This window comes from Gopherus flavomarginatus, chromosome 11, assembly GCF_025201925.1.
Source record: "Gopherus flavomarginatus isolate rGopFla2 chromosome 11, rGopFla2.mat.asm, whole genome shotgun sequence".
In the NCBI taxonomy this organism is placed as follows: domain Eukaryota; kingdom Metazoa; phylum Chordata; order Testudines; family Testudinidae; genus Gopherus; species Gopherus flavomarginatus.
The window spans coordinates 1,117,024-1,133,900 of NC_066627.1; the positions used below are offsets into that span (position 1 = coordinate 1,117,024).

At 53.8% G+C, this 16,877-nt stretch overlaps 1 protein-coding gene across 5 annotated transcripts in view; it reads left to right on the forward strand.

The window, feature by feature from the left end:
• LOC127031397 (Ig heavy chain Mem5-like) overlaps nucleotides 1-16,877 on the forward strand; it is a 135,584-nt gene that overhangs the window by 13,126 nt on the left and 105,581 nt on the right. The window contains exons 1-2 of one of the 5 annotated variants that reach the window (XM_050918168.1): nucleotides 6,223-6,375; nucleotides 6,778-7,103. The exons of the other annotated variants lie outside the window; for them this stretch is intronic. Of the exons in view, the coding sequence (XP_050774125.1) occupies nucleotides 6,330-6,375; nucleotides 6,778-7,103 (372 nt within the window). The 5' untranslated portion in view covers nucleotides 6,223-6,329. Of the gene's footprint in view, nucleotides 1-6,222; nucleotides 6,376-6,777; nucleotides 7,104-16,877 lie in introns of those variants that run through there. 5 annotated transcript variants of the gene reach the window in all.

Consider the following 16,877-nt stretch of genomic DNA (forward strand, 5'->3'; position numbering starts at 1 on the left):
CCTTTGTCCCCTTCCCGGGGAAAGGTGTTGACCTTTCCCCTCCCTTACCTAGCTCAGGTTACAGGCCCTGGCATTGTCCATCCCCTAAAGTCCTACCCTGCTCTCCCACTCCCCACACAGACAGTCCCTACTGCATCACATCTCTCCCCCCTTCGAGACTGAACTGAGCGGGGTCACTCTGCCCAGTGACCTGGGGAAGTTCAGGGCCCCCTCTCCGGGACAACGCATCCGCTGTCAGGTTGGCACTTCCCTTCACATGGACCACGTCCATGTCATAGTCCTGCAGGAGCAGGCTCCACCTCAGGAGCTTGGCGTTGGCTCCTTTCATCTGGTGCAGCCAGGTCAGGGGAGAGTGGTCGGTGTACACGGTGAAGTGTCACCCAAAGAGATATGGCTCTAGCTTCTTAAAGGCCCACACCATGGCCAGGCATTCCTTCTCGATGGCCGCCTAGCTTTGTTCCCGGGGTAGCAGCTTCTTACTCAGGTACACGATGGGGTGTCTCTCCCCCTTTTCATCCTCCTGCATTAACAGCGCCCCCAGTCCCGTGTCTGAGGCTTCGGTGAACACCATAAAGAGTATGTCAAAATCTGGGTTTGCCAGAACTGGGCCACTAACCAGAGCCTCCTTCAACGCCCGGAAAGCCTCCTGGCACTGCTCAGTCCAGATCACCTTGTCTGGCTTCCCCTTTTTGCACAGTTCAGTGATGGGGCCGGCTATGGCACTAAAGTGGGGCACGAACCTTCGATAGTAGCCCGCCATCCCAATAAAGGCCTGGACCTGCTTTTTGGTTTGGGGAGCAGGCCAGTGTCTGATCACCTCCACCTTGGCTGGTTCCGGCTTCAGGCAGCCGCTCCCCACCCGATGGCCCAGGTAAGATACTTCAGCCATCCCCACCTTGCACTTCTCAGCCTTTACTGTTAACCCAGCCTTTTGGAGTTGGTCCAGGACTTGTTTAACCTGGGACATGTGGTCCTCCCAGGTCTGGCTGAAGACGCAGATGTCGTCAATATACGCCACGGCAAAACTCTCCATCCCCCTCAGTAGCTGATCCACCAGGCGCTGGAAGGTGGCCGGTGCTCCCTTGAGGCCGAAGGGCAGGGTCAGAAACTCGTAGAGCCCCAGAGGGGTGATAAAGGCCGATTTCAGCCTGGCATCTGCATCCAGCGGCACTTGCCAGTAGCCTTTGGTAAGATCCATAGTGGTGAGGTACCGAGCACCTCCCAGCTTGTCTAGGAGCTCGTCAGGCCTGGGCATAGGGTAGGCATCAGATACGGTGATGGCACTGAGCTTTCGATAGTCCACACAGAACCGGATTGACCCATCCTTCTTGGGGACCAGCACCACTGGCGAGGCCCAAGGGCTGGAAGACGGCTGGATCACCCCCCAAAGCCAGCATGTCCCTGACCTCTCTTTCAAGATCCTGGGCAGTTTTACCAGTGACCCGAAAAGGGGAGCATCTTATAGGGGGATGTGACCCGGTCTCCACCCGGTGGACAGTCAAATGAGTGCGTCCAGGCTGGTTGGAAAACAGCTGTCGGTATAGATGCAGCATCTCCCTGATCTCTGCGTGCTGGCCCGGGGTCAGTTGATCAGAGAGGGGAATCGCCTCCAGGGGGGAACCAGCTTTTGTCCCAGGGAATAGATCCACTAAGGGGTCATCTCCCTGCCCCTCCCAATGTCCACACACGGCCAACACCACATTCCTCCTGTCATAGTATGGTTTCATCATGTTCACATGGTACACCCGACGGTGATGTGCCTGGTTTGACAGCTCCACCACATAGTTTATCTCATTCAGTTGCTTGATAACCTTGAAGGGCCCTTCCCAGGCGGCCTGGAGTTTGTTTCTCCTCACGGGAATGAGAACCATCACCTGATCCCGGGTGGCGAAGGCACGGGCCAGTGCCATGCGGTCATACCAGACCTTCTGCCTCCTCTGGGCTCGGGCCAAATTCTCCCTGGCCAGGCCCATGAACTTGGCCAGTCTTTCCCGGAAGGTCAGGACATACTCCACCACTGACTCTCCCTCGGGAGCGGCCTTCCCCTCCCATTCGTCCGTCATCAGGTCTAGGGGCCCCCTTACCCGCCTTCCATACAACAGTTCGAAAGGTGAAAACCCGGTAGATTCCTGGGGTACCTCCCTGTACGCGAACAGCAGGTGAGGTAAGTACTTGTCCCAATCCTGCGGGTGCTGGTTCATAAATGTTTTTAGCTTCATCTTCAGCCTCCCGTTGAACCTTTCTACCAGCCCGTTGGACTGGGGGTGATACGCTGAGGCCCAGTTGTGCTGGACCCCACATTTCAGCCATAAGGACCGGAGCAGGGCCGACATGTACTTGGACCCCTGGTCCGTTAAGACCTCCTTGGGGAACCCCACCCGGCTGAAAATTGTCAGCAGCGCATCTGCCACTGTGTCTGCTTCGATAGAGGACAAGGCCACCGCCTCGAGGTAGCTAGTGGCAAAATCCACCACCACCAGGATGTATTTCTTCCCCGACCGGGTCGTCTTGCTGTGGGGTCCCACTATATCCATGGCCACCCTCTGGAAAGGTACTTCTATGATGGGTAAAGGCCTCAAAGCCGCTTTCCCCCTGTCCCGGGCCTTCTCCACCCTCTGGCAGGGGTCACAAGATTGGCAGTACTGTCGGACATGGGTAAAGACCCCAGGCCAGTCAAAGTTCTGTAGCAGCCTCTGCCTGGTGAGCTGGATTCCCTGGTGCCCTGCGAGAGGGATGTCATGGGCCAGGTACAACAGCTTGTGACGGAACTTCTGGGGAACCACCAGCTGCCTCCTGATCCCCCATGACTCTACTTCCCCTGGGGGGAGCCCATTCTCGGTACAGGAACCCCTTCTCCCACAGGAACCTCTCCTTGCAACCTCTCCTCATGGTCTGTACCGCACTAAGGTCAGCCTGGTCCCTGGGCTTCCGCAAGGAGGGATCTTTCTGCAACTCGGCCTGGAACTCAGCAGCTGGGACAGAGATGGGGACCGGCTCTCTCTTGCTGGCTGGGTCTGAGGCCGCAGCCTCTCTGAACCGTGCCCCTGGGCATTCCCCGCTCCCTGGGTTAGGGTCCTGCACCTCGGGTCGAGTACCTTCCCCGTTGTCGGGGTGCAGTGCCCTTTGCCGACTCTGACTACGAGTCACGACCAGGGCACTCTGGGTGTTACTAGGCCAGTCCTCGAGGTCCCCTCCCATTAACACGTCAGTGGGCAAATATCGGTGTACCCCCACATCCTTGGAGCCCTACCTGGCCCCCCATTTCAGGTGTACCCTTGCCACGGGCACCTTGAATGGGGTCCCGCCCACGCCCATCAGGGTCAGGTAGGTGTCGGGCACCATCCAATCTGAGGCCACCACCTCGGGCCGGGCCAGCGTCACCTCTGCACCCGTGTCCCAGTACCCAGTGACCTTCCTCCCATCTACCTCCAGGGAAATAATGCACTCTTTCCGGAGGGGCAGCCCTGCGCCCACCCGGTAAACCAAAAACCCGGAGCCTGGAGCATCCACAAGTGGTATGGTGCCAGCCCCCCTTTCCTGGGAATGTAGCCCCTCCTCCGATTGGGTTTTTACCCAGTCCACCCTCTGCGGGTTGGGTCTGCTTGGTCTGTCCCTGAGCTTGGGGCACTGGGCCCGTATGTGGCCTCGTTGGCCACAGCGATAGCAGCCCATGTCTTGTGGGTCCCCTTGAGTGGGTCAGAGGGACCTGACGCTGGATGTTCCCCTTTTGGGGGGGTTCTCCATAGGTCCCCTTTGGGAGGTCCCATGATGACTCTCTCTCTGCGTTGAGGCAGGCCTGCTCCTTCAAGACTCCTCCCTGCCATCCCCTGCCCGACTGTCCACAAATTGGTCGGCCAGCTGGCCTGCGTGCTGTGGGTTCTCCGGCTTCTGGTCCATCAACCACAGCCTCAAGTCAGATGAGCACTGCTCATACAGGTGCTCCAGTATGAATGGGTCAAGCAGGTCCTCTTTAGTTTGGGCCCCAGCTGTCCACTTGCGGGCATACCCCTGTGCCCGGTTGACCAGTTGTAGGTATGTGACCTCACGGGTTTTACGCTGGCTCCGGAACTTTTTGCGGTACATCTCAGGAGTCAGCCTAAACTCGCAGAGCAGGGCCTGTTTGAACAGTTTGTAGTCCCCTGCCTCCGCCCCTTTCAGTCGGCTGTACACCTCCACGGCTGTGGAGTCCAGTAAGGGGGTGAGAACTGCGATCCTGTCTGCAGGGTCAACCCTGTGCAGCTTGCAGGCATTCTCAAAGGCCGTCAGGAAGGTATCTATGTCCTCCCCCTCCTTACGCCGGTGCAGCAAGTGCTTATCAAAGCTCTTTGTAGGCTTGGGTCCCCCCTCACTCACCGCAGCTGGGGCCTCACTTCTCCTCAGCTGGGCCAGGTCCAGCTCATGTTTACGCTGTTTCTCCTTCTCCTCCCGCTCATGTTTACGCTGGTTCTCCTCATGTTTACGCTGGTTCGCCTTCTCCTCCAGCTCTTGCCTCTTTAACTCGAGCTCCTCCCGTCTCAGCTCCCTTTCATATTCCAGCCGCATCCGCTCCACGTATGCTGATCGTCGCCGGGAGGATCCCCTGCTGGCCGGGGGTGTCACGGTGCCCTCGGTATACACTGGGCTCCTCCTCGCCCTTCCCCTAGGCCTAGGAAGGGGGGGTCTCGGGAAGCCCTCGTCCGCCGGCTGACCACTCCCAGGGGGGACAGACCCTGGTGCCTGCGCTGCATCTGCCCGGCTGCTTCCCTCAGAGACAGGGCTCCGTTCATTCATGCGGTCTCCCTCCTCCAGCTGGGCAATCAGCTGGTCCTTGCTGAGCCTCCCTGAGCGCAGCCCTCTCTGCTTGCATAGCTCCAGCAGGTCACACTTGCGCCGCTTGGCATACATCTTCCTGCTGGCCACTCACAGGCTGGGGTGCTCACCGCTCCCCACGGTTTCCAGGGGGATCCCTAGTGCACCAGCCCTTCTTGAGGTCACCACCTGTCTGCCAGGGTCGAGCTGCAGACGCCTCCGCCCCTGGGACCGCTCGCTGCAATCCCCCGGGGGACCCTGTTACTGCAAAGTCCTTCTCACTGGGCACACACTCCCAGGGTTAATCACTCCTTCGTTTTACTGCTCCCCAGTCACTTACTGCAGGAAGCGCCGTCCACGGGGTGCAGTATCTCCCGCCGCTGCCACCAGTTGTCACGGAGTGTGGGGAGTCCAGTCTTGCACCCCTCTTCCTGGGACCCACAGTGACTCTTAGCCAGCCAGTAAAACAGGATGTTTATTGGACAACAGGAACACAGGTTACAGCAGGGCTTGCAGGCACAGTCAGGACCCCTCCATCGAATCCTTCTGGGCTTTCAGGGTGCTTGGATCCTAGCTAGGATACCCTGAATTCCGCCCATCCAGCCCCAAGCCCAAACTCCAACTGCTTCCCTCCTGCCACCCCCTTCCTTTGTCCCCTTCCCGGGGAAAGTTGTTGACCTTTCCCCTCCCTTACCTAGCTCAGGTTACAGGCCCTGGCATCGTCCATCCCCTAAAGTCCTCCCCTGCTCTCCCACTCCCCACACAGACAGTCCCTACTGCATCACAAACATATTCATAAATGATCTCAAAAAAGGGGTAAACAGTGAGGTGGCAACATTTGCAGATGATACACAATTACTAAAGATAGTTAAGTTCCAGACAGACTGCAAAGAGCTACAAAAGGATTTCTTAAAAGTGGGTGACCAGGCAACAAAATGGCAGGTGAAATTCAATGTTGATAAATGCAAAGTAATGCACATTGGAAAACATAATCCCAAGAATACATACAAAATAATGGGGGCTAAATTAGCTGATACTACTCAAGAAAGATCTTGGAGTCATTGCCAGAAGCTGGGAATGAGCGTCAGGGGATGGATCGCTTGATGATTCCCTGGCCTGTTCATTCCCTATGGGGCATCTGGTGTTCCCCACTGCTGGGAGACAGGACACTGGGCTAGATGGACCTTTGGTCTGACCCAGACTGGCCCTTATATTCTTATGGGTCTAGGCTGTGACGTGCTAGCAGCAGAGCTCTGGGTTTGTCCTTGTGCCCTGTAGCGCGTGAAACACTTCTGGTCCGTGTAAGAACCTCACAATAACCCACCCTTCTCCCGGGGCTCCATGACACTGTCAGTCCGGAGTCTCTGCCCCTCTCCAGGGGCAGGGTGTGGTGTGGGAAGGGGGGTGATTTCGTTTCCCTTCCAAACCCGGCAGCAGCGGCTGTCAGGCTGCAGTAGACAGAAGCGGTCTTGTGTTTGTGCAGTTAAAGACAAACCCTCCTCATCCTGACAGTGAGAATTTACCCTGAAGCTCAGTGAGCAATGCCAGTGTGGGTAAAGTTTGTGTTAATTTTAGGAGCTTGGACAGGTGAGAAAATGTTTAAAAATACAGTGAACCTTCAGAGTACGTGTTATTTAGTTGCAGATGTCTGTATATCCCTGTTTTTCCTTCCTTCCTTCTTTCTTTCTTATCACAGTCTCTTTCACTCCATCACAATCTAATATATACAATGTTCCATCATTAGTAGCTTATCTGTTTGCGTGTTTCTCATCCTCCACAGGCTGTTCACCCACCCATTTTTCCTGTACCGTTTTTTCTCTCTCTCCATCTGGACATTCCCTTTTACTGTATTCTCTCTCCATCTATGGTTTCCCCCACTGTATTAGCCGGCAAGTTGTCTCTCAGTCTATTTCTGTGGCTTAGATGCCCTTTATCACCCTAGTGACAGCCCATAGGTATGAACAATGATCATTGTGTTTTCTCCCTTAGGTGCCCAGTCCCAGATGCAGCTGGTGGAGTCCGGGGGGGCTGTTAGAAATGAAGGGGAGTCCATCCGGCTCTCCTGTAAAGGCTCCGGTTTCACCTTCAGCAGCTACACAATGTTCTGGTATCGGCAGAGTCCCGGGAAAAGCCCGGAGTTTGTCTCACGTATTTACGACGATGGGTCTAGTCCGTATTACGCGTCTTGGGTCCAAGGGCGATTCACCATCTCCAGAGACAACGCCAAGAGCGAGCTGTACCTGGAAATGAGCCGCCTGAGACGGGAAGACACCGCCCGGTATCACTGCGCTGCTAGAGACGCACAGTGCGGGGAAGTCGGTGTGAGCTGAGACAAAAACCTCCGGGCCGTGGGCCCCAGGCTCAGAGGGGTAAAGTCAGCGCCCTTGGGGGCGGAGAGCAGAGACCTGACGTGCATGGACAAGACTGGGTCGCATGGGGGCAGCCTGACTCCCAGTCCGGATGTGAGACTTTATTCCCCTGCGATGCGCGGCCCTTTGTGTCCTAGGAGAGACAGTTACCGGGGGAATCCCAAAGCCCCTTCCACATCCGGAGACCATTGCTCAGGAGTCTGGAGCAGCGTTTGCTTCCCGGGGGAGGGTTGCAGCAGGCCGGTCCCAGGCTGCGCTGGGGCATTTCTCACCGCGTCTCGGCTGTGAAGTGCTAGGAGCAGAGACCTGGCTTTGCGCTTGTCCCCTGTAGCGCCTGACACACTTCGGGTCAGTGTAAGAACCTCACAATAACCCGCCCTGCTCCCGGAGCGCCCTGAGACCATCAGACCGGAGTCTCCGCCCCTGTCCAGGGGCAGGGTGTGGTGTAGAGTGGGAAAGGGGGTGACTTCGTTTCCCTTCGAAACCCGGCAGCTGCGAGACTGTAATAGAGTGAAAAGGCCGCCCCTTGTGTTTGTGCAGTGAAAGGCTAAACGCTCCTCATTGTGACAGTGAGAATTTATCCTGCAGCTCACAGCAATGCCAGTGTGGGTACAGTTTGTGTTCGTTTTAGCCGCTTGGGAAGGTGAGAAAATGTTTGAAAATACAGGGAACCTTCAGAGTATTTGTTTTTAATTGTAGAGTGTATCTAAGTCTGTCTGTTTGTCTCTATACCCCTCCTTAATCTCTCTCTCTCTCTCTCTGTCTCTCTCCATCGAGGCATCATAGTACAGTCTCTCTTGCTTTCACTGCATCACAGTCTAATATATAAAATATTCCATTGTTAGTAGCACAGTGTTAGCTTGTCTGTTCGTGTGTTTCTAATCTTCCAGTGGCTGTTCACCGTCCATTATTCCTGTATTGTATTCTCTCTTTCTCCATCTGCACATTCCCTTCTACTCTATTCTCTCTCCATCTATGGTTTCCTCCACTGTATTAGCCGGCAAGTTGTATCTCAGTCTATTTCTGTGGCTTAGATGCCCTTTATCACCCTAGTGACAGCCCATAGGTATGAACAATGATCATTGTGTTTTCTCCCTTAGGTGCCCAGTCCCAGATGCAGCTGGTGGAGTCCGGGGGGGCTATTAGAAATGAAGGGGAGTCCATCCGGCTCTCCTGTAAAGGCTCCGATTTCACCTTCAGCAGCTACACAATGTTCTGGTATCTGCAGGGTCCCGGGAAAAGCCCGGAGTTTGTCTCACGTATTTACGACGATGGGTCTAGTCCGTATTACGCGTCTTGGGTTCAAGGGCGATTCACCTGAGCCTCCTGAGGCGGGAGGACACGGCCCGGTATCACTGAGCTGCTAGAGACGCGCAGTGCGGGGAAGTCGGTGTGAGCTGAGACAAAAACTTCCCTTCCCCGGGCCTCAGGTTCAAGTCAGATGTCTGGGGAACCAGAGGTGGGTTGGGTCAGAGACCTGGTGCGCTCAGTGCTGGAAGGTCGGGGAAACTGAGTCACTGTAGGGGACCAGGGAGGTGTGAATCCCTGGGGACACAGGAATCCCCAACCCTACTGCTTACATCAGACTAACAGAGCTGGCCCAGAGGGGATGTGCCACACTCGAACCTGCTGTTCTGCAGACGTGTGAGACACAGCGAGAGGAGGAAAGACAGACGCACAGACACAGCACCCTCCCGTCTTCCTTCCCAGCACATTGCTCGGGGTGTGCAAAGGGGAAGATCTACTCAGCGCCTCATCCCAGCTCCGCTCCCCGGGCGCTCCGCCGCTCTGAAAGCCCCGCGGCCGCAAAGCTCTAACCCGAGCCCGGGGTTTGCGCTGCAGCCCTGAGTGTTCACAGCTCTGCAGGGACAGAGGTGGAGCCGGAGCCGGAAGAGCGATTATTCTTTACGCGGAAGAACAATTCAATATTTCCTGTCTGCACTAGCCCTGGCCCTGCGTGAGTCTCTGTGTCTAGAAGTATTTGTGCCCCTGTGCGACCATGTGTCTCTGACAGGGAGATTCTCGCTCCTTGTGCGCCCTAGCAAAATGGGGCCGTTTCGCAGCTGCGGCTGGCGGTGTCTGGCCTTTAGGGGAGGGTGTCAGAGGCCTTCACGCTCCCCTGTGCAAAAATGGTGGTGGTTGTGTTTTTTGTTATTTTTTTAAATGAAAAAACTTTTCTAAAGGGGAACATAAAAAGCCGGAAGCAATAAATAAACCCTCCAAAACCAATGAATAAAATCGGAAAATAATCAAGTGAGAATAAGCAAAAACAAAGACAATAAAATAGGAAGAACAACAGTCCCTAAAACAACCAAACGCCAATGCACAGAACCGCTCAAATACACCCCGGCACTTTCTGACCAGCAGCAACACACGGTACTGACAGGGGTCACCCGTGTTTCCTTTAATTCACTTTTAGCTTTTTAAGGACACAGTTTGAGAGAGAGAGAGAGAGAGAGAGAGAGAGAGAGAGAGAACTCTCATCAAACAATTTCCACCCTCCACCTCACTTTTTGACATGAAAATGGAAGATCATTTATTTGACAGGAGCAATCAAACTGCATTTTCTCGTCTATTGCCCAATCGATAGTGTTGTGAAGGGAGGATAGCGTATCAGCGAAGTGATGGCGTTAGCTCTGTGCTTTGAGCATTGGCCTGCTAAACCCAGGGTTGTGAGCTCAATCTTTGAGGGAGCCATTTACAGATCTGGGGCAAAAATCTATCTGGGGATTGGTCCTGCCTTGAGTATGTTGGACTAGGTGACCTTAGGAGATCCCTTCCAATTCTATGACATAAAAACTGTGAGGGAGAGGATGTTTTTAGTGTGGTCAAGGAAGTGTATAGTTTTCAATCTTATTAATGGGTGAACAAAAACGCTGGGGGGAATCTGGGGTTAACAGCCAGGTAGAGTAGAAACGACAAATGGCCTCCTCTATCAGAGGTTACCATATGTTAGCTAACGGGTGGTTTACAAATAGCCTTGGTTTTGTAACTAGTGAGGAAAAGGCTAGAGAGGCTGGCAGGAAGCCATACCCAGAGAGAGACAGAAAGGAGACATGGGCATGCACAGGGAAGGAGGGAGAGAGAGATCCGGACTCAGTCGGGCCCTGTGGGTGGGAGGTGGAGTGTAAGTTACAGGGTGTGATGAACTGGGGTTGTTCTTAATGTTCCCTCCGAATACTGTGGGCGGGGTCAGTTCCTGGCAGACCCTCTGTCACCTGGCAACTAATGGCCAGGCCCTTCCCCCCTGCAAGGGGATGCTAAAGATGTGGGAGAACAAAGAGGTCAGGTGACCTCCTGGCCCGGGAAAGGAACTTAGCAGAGGAGGAGGGGCTGGAGGGGTTTTCAGTCTGAAGCTGGCTGGGGATAAGGAGTGAGGGCAGATGTGGGGGTCTGGCTTACTGCCCCCCAGAATGGACCCTAGGGGACTGGTTCGCAGTACCTACAAGCTCTGTTTTAGACCCTGTTCCTGTCATCGAATAAACCTCTGTTTTACTGGCTGGCTGAGAGACACGTCTGACTGCAAAGTGGGGGTGCAGGATCCGGTGGCTTCCCCAGGACCCCACTGGGGCGGGCTCACTATGGGAAGCACACAGAGAGGCAGAGGATGCTGAATGCTCCAAGGAGAGACCCAGGAAGTGAGGACATGTGAGCTTCTTGCCCTAAACAAGTCTGCTCCAAGGAAGAGGAGGCTCCCCAAAGTCCTGACTGGTTTTGTGGGGAGCAGTTCTAGAGCATTGCCCGGTGACTCCATGACACAGGGATGTGGACAGATCTGGCCCTGTCATTTCCAGAGATTTCGGGGCTTTGTCAGCTCAGGGGATGAACTGGAGATGAGATGATATTTCCTCCCACCCTCCTCTTCAAACTGGTAACCTATTTCCTCCCTGCCCTCACGCTGGCACCAGGTAAGAGCTGGTATCTCTGGGGAATGGCGGGGATAGCTCAGTGAGATCCTTGCTCTCAGGAGCAGCTGGCTACATGATTATTTGAACTCAACCATCCTTCTTCCTAGGTGCGCTTCCTCAGCTGTAGCTGGTGGCCTCCGGCCCTGGGATGGGCAAAGTCTCCGAGCCCCTCACACTAACCTGCGCTTTCTCCAGATTCTCCATCAATACTCAGTATTACCACTGGCACTGGCTCCGTCAGCCTCCTGGAGAAGGGCTGGAATCCATGGGATGGGTACATCCATATAACGGGGACACGCGCTACGCCCCGTCTCTCCAAGGCCGGATCACCATCTCTGCAGACACCGCCAGGAACCAATTCTCCCTGCAGCTCTGCTCGCTGACAGCTGCAGACACCGGCACCTGTTACTGCGCCTGGAGTTACACAGTGACACAGACACATAAAATGATAACTGGGCCCATGCAGGCCGATAGAGAGCCCCAGGGAGGGAAATGCAGCAGGCAGGGAAGAAGGGCTTGTTTTGCTGTTGAATGGTGCAGACATTTGAGAAAAAAACAACAAAAGAAAAAGCAAATAAACAAAAAAGGAAACCCACCCCAAGAACAACAATAACAACGCAACAAATAAACCCCAAAGTAATCACCAAAGCAGCTAATCAATAGGCGATAGGAAATTACGACAAACAACCCCCAAAGGTCTACACACAAATCAATTCCCAACACACAGAAATCAGTTAACAATCACTTCGCAACAAACACTAACCAATAACAACACAACAGAATCAACATGTGATCCTGAATGTTTATTTAAATTCACTTGTGACTCTTTTACGGGTACACAATTTATTTGAAAGCATCGATACAAAACGTGCAACAAACACAGCCAAGTGCAAATCAGTTTTCACCATGAGAAAACCCTTCTCAGAGCCACGGAAGATCTGTTGCTTTAAAGAATCAAGGAAAGTTAAACTGCAATTTTTCAAGCTCTCCAGGGTTTAGATCAGTAAAAGTCTGTGAGAAGGAGCTGAGAGATGAAGAATTGGTGGGGAACAGAGACAGAGAGGGGCTGGAGATTTCAGAGGCAGTGAAATGTTGGGGAGTCTGACTTCTTTAGGGTTTTTATTGGGATTCAGTGCCTAACTCCCTTAGGCAGCTTTGGAAATCCCAACCAACATCACAAGCAGGGGGTGCGGGGAAAAGAGAAAGAGACACAGACAGACAGAGTCAGTGTATGAGAGACTGAAAGGATCCACATAGACAGGGAGAAAGTAAATGGGGAAGTGTTATTTACTCCTAATAACACAAGAACTAGGGGTCACACAATGCAATGAATAGGCAGCAGGTTTAAAACAAACACAAGGAAATATTTCTTCACGCAACGCACAATCAACCTAAACGACTCTTTTCCAGGGGATTTCCTGAAGGTAAAGACTATAGTAAGGTTAAAAAAAATAGATGAATTCATGGAGTATAGGTCCATCAGTGGCTATTAGCCAGGATGGGCAGGGATGCTATCCCTCGCCTCTGTTTGCCAGAAGCTGGGCATGGGTGACAGGGGACAGATCACTTGATGATTCCCTGTTCTGTTCATTCTCTCTGGGGTGCCTGCCATTGGCCAATGTCAGGACACACAACATTGGGCTAGAAGGACCTTTGGTGGACCCAGTGTAGCTCTGTGCTGCCCATGTTGATCTTTATTCAACATTAAGGAAACCACACGGTGGGAGCTGAGTTCCAAACAGCTGGATGAAGACGTACAGCATCTGGCTAGTTACCTACACCGCTTCTCTGGCAGGCTCTGGTGGCTTCTGCAGCAGAAGACAAGGAAAACCACAAGAGGGCTCCCCTCTCAGACTGTTTATAAAACCCGGGCAAATCTCTGCGTCTGCATATGAGCTAGAATTTGTTACAGGTGTCGGCAGAGGTTTGCAGCCCAAGGCTCATGCTTCAGCGGTCTCGCCACAGCTGTCTGAGCTCCGCTGGGTCAGTGGCTGGACTGGAGATATTTGAGACCTTGCAAATGATTAAATGTGTCTTCCTTGCGCTTGCCCTGGCGCCGTGTGTGTCTGTGTGTGTCTCTCTGTGTGACTGTTCGCATTTCTCTCTGTGTGTGGCTGGGGAGGGGCAGAGGGAGCCTTTGCTCACTGGGCATCACAGTCAATGATTATTTTGGACTCTCCCACCCTTGTTTCTAGGCGCGCTTTCCCAGCTGCAGCTGGTGGCCTCCGGCCCTGGAGTGGGCAAAGTCTCCGACCCCCTCACCCTGAGCTGCGCTGTCTCCGGGTTCTCCATCAATACTCAGTATAACTACTGGTACTGGATCCGGCAGCCCCCCGGGAAAGGCCTGGAGTGGATGGGGTATGTGTACTCGTATAGCGGGAGCACAAGCTACGCCCCGTCTCTCCAAGGCCTAATCACCATCTCTGCAGACAAGGCCAGGAACCAGTTTTCCCTGCAGCTCCGCTCCCTGAAAGCTGCAGACACAGGCACCTACTACTGCACCAGAGGAGACACGGTGACACAGAGACAGGGGGCCTGGGATAAAAAGGGGGTGAGCCAAACACTTCGCCTCCCGGAGAGAAAGCACCTGACTTTGCCCTTGTGGTCTGCTCCCTTCTGCAGTCACTTTTAGTTGAAGGAGACGCTTTTCCAGAGGCACTCACGATGGTGGAGAGAAGCAGAAAAGAAGAAACACCTGCACTTGTGAATGTGCAGGAGAGAGACTTTGTTCCAGGAGTTTTGCAGATTTGGAAACCACCAATCTGGACCTGAGGTTGCAACAGACTCTCCTGTCCGCTCCACAGCTGAACTGGGGAGTTGAGGTTCTGGGGTGGGGAGGCTCTCTGACAAAGGACTGGTATTTCCTGGCTGCCCTAACTCTGGCCCATGTGAGGGAGTGTGTGTGTATGTGTGAGTTTTTCCGGGTGAGATAGAGTATTTCTGGGTTTCTGTAACCCACACACCTTCTGGATGTGGTGTTTCCTCCCGTCTAGAGGCACCAAGACCACTTGATTAATGAGTCTGCTCTACAGCCCTCGCTAAGAGACACATGATTTTTGGCTCATGGGGTAGAGGCTCATACACTAAGCACCAGGGGTCCCAGGTTTCAACCACTGGATCTGTCAGTGTTATATTTGCACCTGTCTGTGTGAGAAGCTGTGCTGATTCATATTTGCATGAGAGCATTTAGAAGAAGGAGTCTGCGCTTGGAGCCAGATCCTTAGCCCCCCCTGGAGTGGGGAGCATTATATTATTATTGGGGAATCTCCTGCCCCTTTTTGCAGGCCCCTTTCCCACCTGCAGCTGGTGGGTTCGGGCCACGGGGTGGGGAAGGTCTCAGAGCCCCTCACACTGACATGCAACGCCTCCTGGAGACCGGATTTTCTGGCCAGGGTCCTGAGTTTATTGGGCTGATGTATTGTGATGGGGAAACACTTTCCACAGTCTCCTCAAAACAGAATGAGCATTTCCAGAGACACCTCCAAGAACTGGGTCTCCCTTTACTGCTTGAATTTTCCCTTTTAATTTAATTTGGAGTTGGGCACCTAACTCCCTTAGGCTCTTTGGAGAATTCGGTCAGAGTGAAAAGGCAGCTTCTAAACAGACAGAGCCAATGAGCGAGGGAGAGCGAGAGAACAGAAACAAACACACTGTATGTGTAAGCAGAGGAACAGGGAGAGAGAGAGAGAGAGAGAGAGAGAGAGAGAGAGAAAGAAACAGACAAACTCTCTGCTGTGTGTATAAGCAGAGGCCGGACCACATCCAGAAAGAGAGAGAGAGAGCGGGCGTGGGCAAGAGAGAAAGCGAGAGAGGAGATTGGGCGACAAGGGTGGATCAGTCGGTGATTCCCTGTTCTGTTCATTCCCTCTGGAGCACCTGGCACCGGCCACTGTCAGAAGGCTGGGTACTGGGCTAGATGGACCTTTGGTCTGACTCACTATAGCCCTGTGCTGACAGTGCTGCTCTTTATTCAACATTAAGGAAACGTCAAGGTGGGAGCTGAGTTCCGAACAGCTGGATGAAGACGTGCAGCGTCTGGTTACTTACCTACACTGCTTCTCTGGCAGGCTCTGGCGGCTTCTGCAGCAGAAGACAAGGAAACCGCTAGGGGCTCCCAGACTGTTTATAGGGATAACACCTGAGCAAAGCTCTGTGTCTGCGTACGAGCTATAATTTGTTACAGGTGTTGGCAGAGGTTTGCAGCCGGAGGCTCACACTTCAGCCGACTCACCCTAGCTTCGCTGCGTCAGCGGCTGGACTGGAGATATTTGAGACCGTCCAAATGATTAAATGTGTCTTCCTTGCACTGGCCCTGGCTCCGCGTGAGTCTCCGTGTCTGTCTGTTTGCATTTCTCTGTGTGTGTGGCTGTGACCAGGAGGGAGGCAGAAAAAGCCTTCGCTCTTTGGGCATCGCATTCAATGATTATTTTGGATTCTCCAACCCTTGTTTCTAGATGTCCTTTCCCAGCTGCAGCTGGTGGCCTCTGGCCCGGGGTTGGGGAAGGTCTCCGAGCCCCTCACACTGACCTGTGCTGTCTCTGGAGTATCCATCACTTCTCAGGATTACGTCTGGTACTGGGTTCGGCAGTTTCCTGGAGAAGGGCTGGAATCTATGGGAGGGATATATCCATATAACGGAGACACGCGCTACGCCCCGTCTCTCCAAGGCCGGATCACCATCTCCGCAGACACCATCAGCAACCAGGTCTCCCTGCAGCTCCACTCCCTGACAGCTGCAGACACCGCCGCCTATTACTGTGCAAGGAGAGACACGGTGACACGGAGACAGGGGGCATGGGACAAAAAGGAGGTGAGCCACATGCTTCGCCTCCCACAGAGAAGGCACCTGACTTTGCCCCTGCGGTCCGCCCCCTTCTGCTGTCCCTGGAAAGAGAGGGTTGGTCAGAGGCACCCATGAAGCTGGCGAGAGGCAGAGAAGGAGGAAGCACCTGCGCTTGTGAATGGGCAGGAGAGAGACTTTGTTAAAGGAGTTTTGCGGTTTTGGAAACCACCAATCCGGACCTGAGATTGTAACAGACTCTCCTTTCCGCTCCGCAGCTGTGCGGGAGAGCTGAGGGATGGGGCGGGGGGACTCCGATAAATGACTGGTATTTCCTGGCTTGCCCTAGCCTTGGCCCATGGGAAGGGTGTGTGTGTGTTAGTTTTTCCTGGTAGGGTAGAGCATTTGTGGGTGTGTTTGTGTTTTACTCCACGAGTAAGTCCATTGGAGCCGTTCACACCTATAGTGCCTTACTCTGGAATATCTCCTGATTTACACTCCTGGATGAGTGAGAGGAGAACCAGCCTAACTCGGCGTTCTCACACGTCTTTGAACCTCAACCCTCTTCTGACAACAAAAATTACTACATGACCCCAGGGTAGGGAATGGAAGCCTGAGCCCACCCAAACTCAGCAGCCTCTTGTGCGTGTGGTGGGGGGACAGGGGTCAAAGCCCGAGCCCCACTGCTCTGTGGAGGAGTGCAAAGGCTTCAGCCCTAGGCGGTAGCCCTGTAACCCTTGGACTCTCCACCCAGGGCTGAAGTCGTCGAGATTTGACTTTGCTCCTGGGCTGTGGAGCTCGGGCTTTGGCCCCAGCAAGTCTAACACCATGCCTGAGGCCCTCATTAAAATATGGTCCCGACCCACAGTTTGAGAACTGCTTGCTACTCTAGACTGAGTGACTGGAGAATTAGCCCTGACGAAACAATGGAGTTTCCACTGAGAGTCAGTCACATTGACCCCAGTGGAATTACTCCTGCTTTACACAGAGGTGCAACCAAGGCTGATTCCCACTATGGCACTTCGAGTGCAG